This window comes from Pseudoliparis swirei, chromosome 11 (assembly GCF_029220125.1).
Source record: "Pseudoliparis swirei isolate HS2019 ecotype Mariana Trench chromosome 11, NWPU_hadal_v1, whole genome shotgun sequence".
In the NCBI taxonomy this organism is placed as follows: domain Eukaryota; kingdom Metazoa; phylum Chordata; class Actinopteri; order Perciformes; family Liparidae; genus Pseudoliparis; species Pseudoliparis swirei.
The window spans coordinates 14,717,679-14,727,007 of NC_079398.1; the positions used below are offsets into that span (position 1 = coordinate 14,717,679).

General features: G+C 45.8%; 1 protein-coding gene across 1 annotated transcript; it reads left to right on the forward strand.

Moving 5' to 3' along the window:
• The first annotated feature begins 490 nt into the window (after positions 1–490).
• On the forward strand, positions 491–9,101 carry LOC130201662 (thrombospondin-1-like). The gene is made up of 22 exons (XM_056426750.1): positions 491–613; positions 709–798; positions 1,032–1,591; positions 1,711–1,789; positions 1,902–1,991; positions 2,091–2,200; positions 2,534–2,659; positions 3,098–3,194; positions 3,305–3,472; positions 3,579–3,755; positions 3,845–4,018; positions 4,128–4,408; positions 4,498–4,716; positions 4,826–4,933; positions 5,340–5,499; positions 5,607–5,725; positions 6,015–6,249; positions 6,386–6,613; positions 6,699–6,970; positions 7,065–7,162; positions 7,267–7,406; positions 7,502–9,101. The coding sequence occupies exons 2-22, from the start codon at positions 735–737 to the stop codon at positions 7,507–7,509; spliced, it is 3,513 nt and encodes a 1,170-aa protein (XP_056282725.1). The 5' UTR covers positions 491–613; positions 709–734; the 3' UTR covers positions 7,510–9,101.
• The last annotated feature ends 228 nt before the right edge of the window (positions 9,102–9,329 follow it).

Below are 9,329 nucleotides of genomic sequence, written 5' to 3' on the forward strand. Positions count from 1 at the left end.
ATAAACCAGTAGCTAAATAGCCTTCTGTATGTCATTAATATGAGCTGGAACTAATACATGACTGAAAGTTATTGAACATGATGTAATGTTTTATATTACTTTTTAATCCCCTCAGTCTACCGAATTGATCGGCCTACATATGTCTGATCATTAAACTCCATCTTTATGTAATTTAGTCTCTGCTTAAAAACTGACATCTCAATAAAATTGACGAATCATTTCGCTTTAATTTGACCGGAAACGCGTATGAAATATTTGTCCGGTGATGGAAACCTCGCTCAGGAATGCACTTTTCCTCCTCTCTGTGTGCGTCGCGGATGTTACGCTGACTGTGAGGTAGGAACACAAGCCCCGCCCTCTTTGCTGCAGCCATCCCATTGGTGCAGGCGGGACCTCAGGAATGTCCGCAGATGGTTTAAATAGCACTTGTGTGGGTCGGATAAGTCAGTATCATAAGTCTCAGCACCGGAATAAAGCCCGGACCGGAGCTCAGAGAGACTTGCAACGATTTACCCCAAAACGGAAGAGCTTCCACACTTTCTGAAGGACAATAAGACAAGCGGGGACTCTTTTTTTCTGATCTATTTTCACAGGGGCTTCTCTTTTTTTCAAGGTTTGTAGACTATTTTAACTAATAATATTTTCATATTAATGCCGATATTGTCGCCTGGATGTGTCCCGTAACGGCGTGTGTATTATTCTTGGTAGCATCAGGGACCACTTGAGGTTTCGACATGATGCCGTGTGTCATCTTTTTGCTGTTGATGCTTTGGAGCTGTGAAGGAGCAAGACTGGCAGGTGAGAATGGAAAACATTCTTAGTCTGTTTTTTTTTTTTTTTTGTACCTTTAACATCTTTATAAGTAGTTCGTTTAACATGTGTTTTAATTGTATTCTATGATAATAAAGTATATTGTGTTTTTCCTCTGTTAATACTATAAACATATATATATATATCTTTTTTTAGTTGTGGTGGTTTTCATACATTGTCATGCACACACAAAACTGAACCTTTCTTTTCTTTGTCTGCAGAGAGGCGGGACGATAACAGCGTGTTTGATTTATTTGATCTGGCTCGGGTAAACAAGAGACACAACGGAGTGAGCTTGGTCAAAGGTGCAGATCCCTACAGCCCTGCATACAAGGTGCTCAACGCAGACCTGATCCCCGCACTCCCCGAAACACACCTCAGGGACCTCCTCGACTCCATCCAGGCTGAGAGGGGCTTCCTCCTCCTGGTCAACCTGAAGCAGTTCAAGAAAACCAGGGGCAGCATTTTGACCATCGAGAAGAACGACGGATCCGGACCCGTTTTCGAGATCATCTCCAACGGGAAGGCGAACACTCTGGACGTGGTCTACTCCACCATGAACCAGCAGCAGGTCGTGTCCATCGAGGATGCTGATTTGGCCACTGGACACTGGAAGAACATCACGCTGTTCGTCCAGGATGACCGAGTGCAGCTTTTTGTCGGCTGTGAGGAGATCAATGTTTCAGAGATGGATTTGCCAATCTCCAAAGTGCTGTCCCAGGAGGTGGCAGACATTGCCCGGCTCAGGATTGGAAAGGGAGCTGTAAGAGACAAATTCATGGTAAGTTTGAGTGTTTTAGCTCACCCAATGACTAATGATGAACAATAACATTTCGTCATGTGAGTAAATAAAGCTTTCATAGAAACGTGTCTCTTAACTGAAATGTATTTTCCTTTCAGGGAGTGCTTCAGAATGTGCGCTTTGTCTTTGGCACCACGCTTGATGCTATACTAAGAAATAAGGGATGCCAGACTGGAGGTAAGTGTGCACAATAGATCAACTGCTGTTTACTGACTGAATAGTATTCAGCTGCAAAATTCCACATTGTGCCCCAGTGGACATAAATGACCGTCTACTCTCCTCCCTGCAGCCACCTTAACTGATGTCATGACCCTGCAGAATCCAGTCAATGGCTCCAGCCCGGCCATTAGGACTGATTACAACGGCCACAAAGCCAAAGGTGAGCCCTCTCCTCCCCAAAGTGTTTCTCTGTTCCTCTCATCGGTTTCAAGCTCCTAGAAGTAAAGTCACATATTGAACTCTTCTTTCTTGTTTTCAGATCTGCCGTCTGTTTGCGGTTTCTCTTGCGAGGACATCGCCGGCATGTTTAAGGAGCTGAAGGGACTCGGCGTTGTCGTTAAACAGCTGTCGACTGAGCTCCGCAGAGTGGTAAGCTCCACGGGCCACGAGGGTCTCCTCTTTGTCATCATTCACTCCCTCTCTTCCTCCCGTCTCCATCTTTCCCTCCACTTCCAGTTCACGCATTCTCAGTGCGTAACCACTTGTCACTGTAATGGCGGTCCCTGGCCAAGTCCTTAATGAGACCCATGTGAATACACAAATATGTTTGGCTGTCGGTTGCATTTGTACTGCTTCACTAGAGCCAAGCAATGTCTCAATCACGGTGTCGGTCAGTGATTCATTTGTATTGGAACTTTGGCAAAGTGGAAGTTTTCCGTGCTCCATCCTCAGCAACTCTCTCTCTCTCTCTTTCCCCTCCAGTCTGAGGACAGCACACTGTTGAAAAGGCAAATGAACATCCACAGTGGAATTTGCATCCACAACGGCATTGTGCACAAGGACAAAGATGAATGGACCGTGGATAGCTGCACCGAGTGCACCTGCCAGGTGAGGGTCATATCACACCTGCTGCAATGCAACCTTTGAGCCAGGCGGCTGAGACACCGCCCGGCGTTTCCTGCACCCTCGCTGTGATGCAGGGATGATCGTGTTTACGTTAGCTCCTCCCTTTATAGTCGCATCTCCGCTGTCTGAACACCATCGACACTTATTCTCAACTAGCATCCGAGCAGCATGGGGGCTTCCTTACCCACCGGCATCCCCGAGTGAGAGCTGCTCACGTAGTAGCAATTAGTTATGTGTTGATGGGAGAATGTTGGTGAAGATTATGTTTTCTATCAACACAGCACGAGTGTCATGCCGCTGATAAAGATCCCTTCATTGTGAAATAGAGCAATTAGACTTGGAAGAGCACCCAGTCTGTTGTCAATCAACCAGTCAGCTCACTTATTATTCGTGTACTAATCCAACTGTTCCTCTATCCAGAACTCTGCTACCGTGTGTCGTAAAATCTCCTGCCCTCTGATCTCGTGTGCTAACGCCACCATGCCAGATGGAGAGTGCTGCCCTCGCTGTGAAAGACGTAAGCTTCTTGTTAAATCTGCTTTTAGTCAAAAAGTCATCGGCTTGTCTTTGTTTCCTTCTTGATATCTTCTCCCCCGAGGTAACCTTTTGTCTCTTCTCCTGCGATAGACTACGTAGAGGATGGTTGGTCCCCCTGGTCTGACTGGACCCATTGTTCGGTGACTTGTGGACGGGGCATCCAGCAGCGTGGACGCTCCTGTGACCGCATCAACAGCAACTGTGAGGGCACCTCTGTCCAGACCCGTGACTGCTACCCCCAGGAATGTGACAAACGTTGTAAGTCACTCAGCCTTCTTTAGCACAGCCATTGTGATGCATGTTCTCTGATGCGTGTTCTCCGTTGGAGAGCGTGATGAATTAATTGTGTCTGCATTACTCACAGTCAAACAGGACGGCGGTTGGAGCCACTGGTCTCCCTGGTCATCGTGCTCTGTGACCTGCGGCGAGGGTGACATCACCCGGATACGCCTCTGCAACTCCCCCACGCCGCAGATGGGCGGCATGGACTGCCAGGGAGGAGGACGACAAACGGAAATCTGCCAAATGTCACCCTGTCCTAGTGAGTAGAGTTTCAGTAGCGGCGTACAAACGGTAATCAGAGTGTCTGGAATCAAGGGAACAAACTGAATGTTGTTCATGATATTTTAGTCAACGGAGGTTGGGGACCGTGGTCACCGTGGGACACCTGCTCCGTTACTTGTGGGGGCGGAGTCCAAACCCGCAAACACCTCTGCTCCGAACCTGTCCCCAAATATGGAGGAAAGGATTGCGTTGGTGATGCTTCTGTGTCTCAAGTGTGCAGCAAACAGGACTGCCCTATTGGTAAGCATTTAAGATCCAACACATATGAAATAAATAAGTCATTCACAACAGATAACCCTTTTATCATTATTTTATTCGTATTTTAAGAGTCAATTCTTCTCCTCTCCAGACGGTTGTCTGTCCAGCCCATGCTTCCGGGGAGCAAGGTGCAGCAGCTTCCCCGACGGCTCTTTCAGGTGCGGCAGGTGTCCACTGGGCTTCTCTGGGAACGGCGTTGCCTGCAAAGACATTGATGAATGTAAAGAGGTCCCCGACGCGTGCCACACACATAACGGAGTCCATCGCTGCGAGAACACTGAGCCCGGTTACAACTGTCTGCCCTGCCCTGCACGTTTCTCCGGAGCTCAACCCTTTGGAAGAGGAGTGGCGCAGGCGACTGCTAAGAAACAGGTTTGTGTTATTACTTGCTCATTGTGTGTGTGTGTGTGGCTACATAGCTAGACGATTGCATTTGTTTAATTCTGTTTCATTTTCTTTAGGTTTGCAAACCACGTAACCCTTGCCAAGATGGGAGCCACGACTGCCATAGGAATTCAAACTGCATCTACTTGGGCGTCTTCTCCGAGTCCATGTTCCGCTGCGAGTGCAAACCAGGGTATGCTGGGAATGGCCATATTTGCGGAGAGGACAGTGACCTGGACGGATGGCCCAACACTAACCTGCATTGTGTGGAGAACGCCACCTACCACTGCAAGAAGGTAGCCAGACCACACGTGGACATGCACAAATACAAAAGGCCATTATTCGCCACTGTTACTCTATTATTACGATGATCGCCTCCTTCACCGCTCCTTTGTTCCTTTACAGGATAACTGCCCCAACCTTCCCAACTCTGGCCAGGAAGATCATGACAAAGATGGCCTGGGTGATGAATGTGACAAAGATGATGACAATGATAGGATCCCCGATGATAGGGTGAGTCATCACAGCAGTTTATTTAAGCCTCAAACGGTGCTTCCCTCAGGGACCAGACGTAGCAATCAGCAGCAGCCATCCTTCCTTTGGGCAGTAGGAATGTAAAGTCTCTATGTTTGTGTGCCTTCACCAGAGAGTGGATAAACATGTAGCATAGGATAAAGCCAGAGTTGAGAACGAAGTGGCTTGTTGCCCATAATTCTTCGTGTGTATTTGGAAAGTTGGGCAAGAAAATTGCTGTGGTAAAAATTACCAACTCGCTGGCAGTGGAATATCACGGTCCAGCAAAAAAGTAGAAAAAAACCAAGTGACAAACAAGAGTTTTGTTCCTATCGATGAAGTTTATTTGACTAATGATACATATTTGTAATTTAATGGTGCTTTTGAAATTTCTCTTTCAAATTAGGATAACTGCCCAAGAGTGTACAACCCTGCCCAGTATGACTCGGACAGAGATGACGTTGGCGACAGCTGCGACAACTGTGTGTTCGAGGACAACACCGACCAAACGGACACTGACAACAATGGCGAGGGGGATGCCTGTGCTGTTGACATTGATGGTGATGGTAAGTGGTTTTTTTGTTTTTCTCAAAACATTTTAAAATGTTTTTCCGTATTGTTAATACAGGCATTTGCACAGTAAACTAAAATAAGCATGTTTTACACTCTACAGGCATTCTGAACGAGAACGACAACTGCCCTTATGTTTACAACGTGGACCAGAGAGACACCGACAGGGACAGGGTGGGAGATCATTGTGACAACTGCCCCCTGGAGCACAACCCCGATCAGGTAACATCCCACCTCCTCTGTCCATTACAAGCCATGCTGGGTAACATCGATCGATGTTTCATGTAACTATTAATAATGACGGAGAGCAATATCTCTATTCATCCAGCTTTGGAACAAATATGAATGTGTAATGTTGCTGAGGTGCAATGGCACTAGCTTGCATCCCTGAAAACAAGGGGCTACATTTAAATCGGTAGCACGTCTCACATTGAGAAACAGTAACGGGAGTTTTTGAGTCTGATAGTGTGAGTGGGAAATCTCATCCTAACGGAATTCTGTTCTCCTGCAGTTTGACTCTGACTCGGATCTCATCGGAGACAAGTGCGACAACAACCAGGACATTGACGAGGACGGCCACCAGAACAACTTGGACAACTGCCCCTACATACCCAACGCCAACCAGGTAGACCACGACAAGGATGGCAAGGGTGACGCGTGCGACCATGACGACGACAACGACGGCATTCCCGATGAGAAGGACAACTGCAGGCTGGCGTTTAACCCAGATCAGCTGGACTCTGATGGTGAGTCAGGCGTTCAATGTTTCGTCACATGTGTTCTTTTGAAACATTCACATCGACCTGATAAATAGTGCCTCAGTTAATTGGGTTTAGTTTTGTTGCTGCTTTTTAATTTCCATATTCCGTGTTTTCCTCTCAGGCAATGGCCGTGGTGACGTGTGCAAAGACGATTTTGACCAAGACAGTATTCTGGATATCTATGACGTGTGCCCGGAGAACTTTGACATCAGTGAAACAGACTTCCGCAGATTCCAAATGGTTCCCCTGGACCCCACGGGCACCTCCCAGATTGACCCCAACTGGGTGGTCCGGCATCAGGGCAAGGAGTTGGTGCAGACTGTCAACGGCGATCCTGGCATTGCTGTTGGTACGTAATACGCAGGCAGACGTCTCGCTGCATGGGCGTAACGTGGTAGCGAGCCGCCTTTAAACCATCTCTTTTCTTAATTCAGGTTCCGATGAGTTCAGCGCGGTGGATTTCAGCGGAACGTTCTTCGTCAACACGGACAGAGATGACGACTACGCTGGTTTCGTGTTTGGCTACCAGTCCAGCTCACGCTTCTACACAGTGATGTGGAAACAGATCACACAGACCTACTGGTCCCACACACCCACAAGAGCTCAGGGCTACTCGGGCCTGTCAATTAAAGTGGTCAACTCCACCACTGGACCCGGCGAGCATTTGAGGAACGCCCTGTGGCACACCGGAGACACCGCAGGACAGGTGAGGGTCTACTCAATGACTCCGGGTTGGAGACATTAACAACACGTCGTTTGACACGTTTCCCATTCTAACTATTGCGATTCTTCCTGTCCAGGTTCGCACTCTGTGGCACGACCCCAAGAACATTGGCTGGAAGGACTTCACTGCCTACAGATGGCATCTGACCCACAGACCCAAGACTGGACTGATCAGGTGAGTTCAAAACCTCCGAAGCATGCCCTTTCATTCAATTACCCAAATCTGCATCATTTATACCGGTGCCAATGAGCTCATGTGTTTACGTCTTATTTTTTTAGAGTGGTCATGTATGAAGGCAAGAGAATCATGGCTGATACTGGAAACATCTTTGACAAGACGTACGCTGGCGGGCGGCTAGGCTTGTACGTCTTCTCTCAGGAGATGGTTTACTTCTCAGATCTCAAATACGAATGTAGAGGTAAGCACCAAACTATAATTTGATATTTAAAAATGAATGGTTCCATCACCGTAGGCTTTATTTGTAACATATCTTTTCTCAATCATTTCTTTCAGATACATAATCTGACCTGAGAGCCTTATCGCAGAATGCCCGTCAGTATGAATATATAAGATAAGACCTGGATAGATATCTTTTTAACATTTTTCTTTGTGAACTTTGAGCACATTGGAGGAATGACGAGTAAGGGAGTCAAATTGAGGTCAACTGACCTCAGGACATTAAGCCAGATGAAAGTTCATCGATGATTCTGCACCAAACTCAAATTGTGAGCGCGGCTCGGCACAGAAGAAATTCTCCCTCTCACTTTTTTGCTCTGATCTGCATTGAAGGGAGAGCCCACAATTTACTGCTTTGCACACCTGAACCGTTGGCGGTATTCTTCTGTGGACGAGGGACCAAAGGGAAGAGTGGTCCACGTTTTTAAATAACATTTTTGAGCATTAATAGACATCTGCTGTGGACTGGTCAGTATGAAGAAAGCAGTAGGAGAACTTTCGGAGGCTGGGGGTGAATACACCCCATGAAGGACCTGTTGAGGGACCATGGACAGTATGGACTAAAGAGAGTGAATGTGTGCCGCCCAACAAGCATAGTTATGAAGACAACGGCATCCTTATTTTTCATTTTGATTTATTTTAACGACCCCGCCCCAACACAGACCTGTACAAGCTCGGTCTTGTATTTAGCCATGGCTTAGGGCTGGCCCAAAAAAATCTTCTCAGGAAAGAGCAATAGAAGAAACGAGGAAAGGACACAAGTCAGGACAGCACAGGACCTCGAAGCAGGTGCACTTAATACTGCTTTGGAACAGTAATTATTAGCAAATATTATGTTCATACCTCTAATCTTTATTGAATGCGTCAAGAGACGTAAACAGCGAGGGGGTCAGTCTATTTGGCTTCTATATGGATGTTTGTATGGACGTAGGCTGCAAGTCTCCCTCATCTCTGCATCGTGAAATATTGGCCCTAACCTATTCCAATTTCCTGAAATCAATATGCGCTTATGACTAGAGTCAAAGTGAAAGATCATTATCCCTAAATATCCACAATGTGCATGACTGGTGTGCCTGAGCTTTTGTGTATAGGTCTACATTTCTGACAAGGGAAAATCAAAGGAAACCCTTCATGTACAAATATTACCTCATTAATTATTGTTGTATTGAGGCCAGCAATGCACAAGAATCACATGCCTTAGCATCACAGTATGAATTGTTTGGCTTTTTTTTTTTTTTAAGCAAGACTTTAGTAACATTTTTATGGTGTATATAAGATATTTTTGTAAAAGCCCAAACAGGACCGTAAAGGATGAAAGAAATGTTATCTGGACTATGTTGTGCTATATATATTTCCTGTGCATTTGTTTTGATAAATTATTCTGTTTGTTTTATGTTGAGGTTATTTCATTTGTGTAGATATATGCTATTTAAATAATTTATCTAGAAGCGTAGCCTCATATGGAAGCGTTTCTGTCTGTATAAACTTATTTGCACACTGACATGAGGATGTCTTTGGTATTTTGGTTTTTGTATGTTTTTTTTTAATTATTACTGAAGCTTTTCTATAAACTTTGTACTATAGTTTCTACCCAAAGTGCTGTTTATATTCTGATATTTTGTAATGTCAAGTGAACAATAAACACTTTAAAAAAGTATCTTGGGCGGTTGGTTTCTTTTGGGCAGTTAGTTAAAGACTTATTTCCCAGTGATTTGTGGACCTCTTATCTCCTCTGATGGAGGTCCTCTCCCTAAAAAAGCAAAAGGAGCCGAGCCATGCTGGACTCCATTAGTTGAGTCTGGTGAAGCCTCAGAAAAGGGAGTCTCCTTCAGAGTCCACAGAAGGAAAACATAAGATGAAGTATAACCCACTTATACAGCTCCTC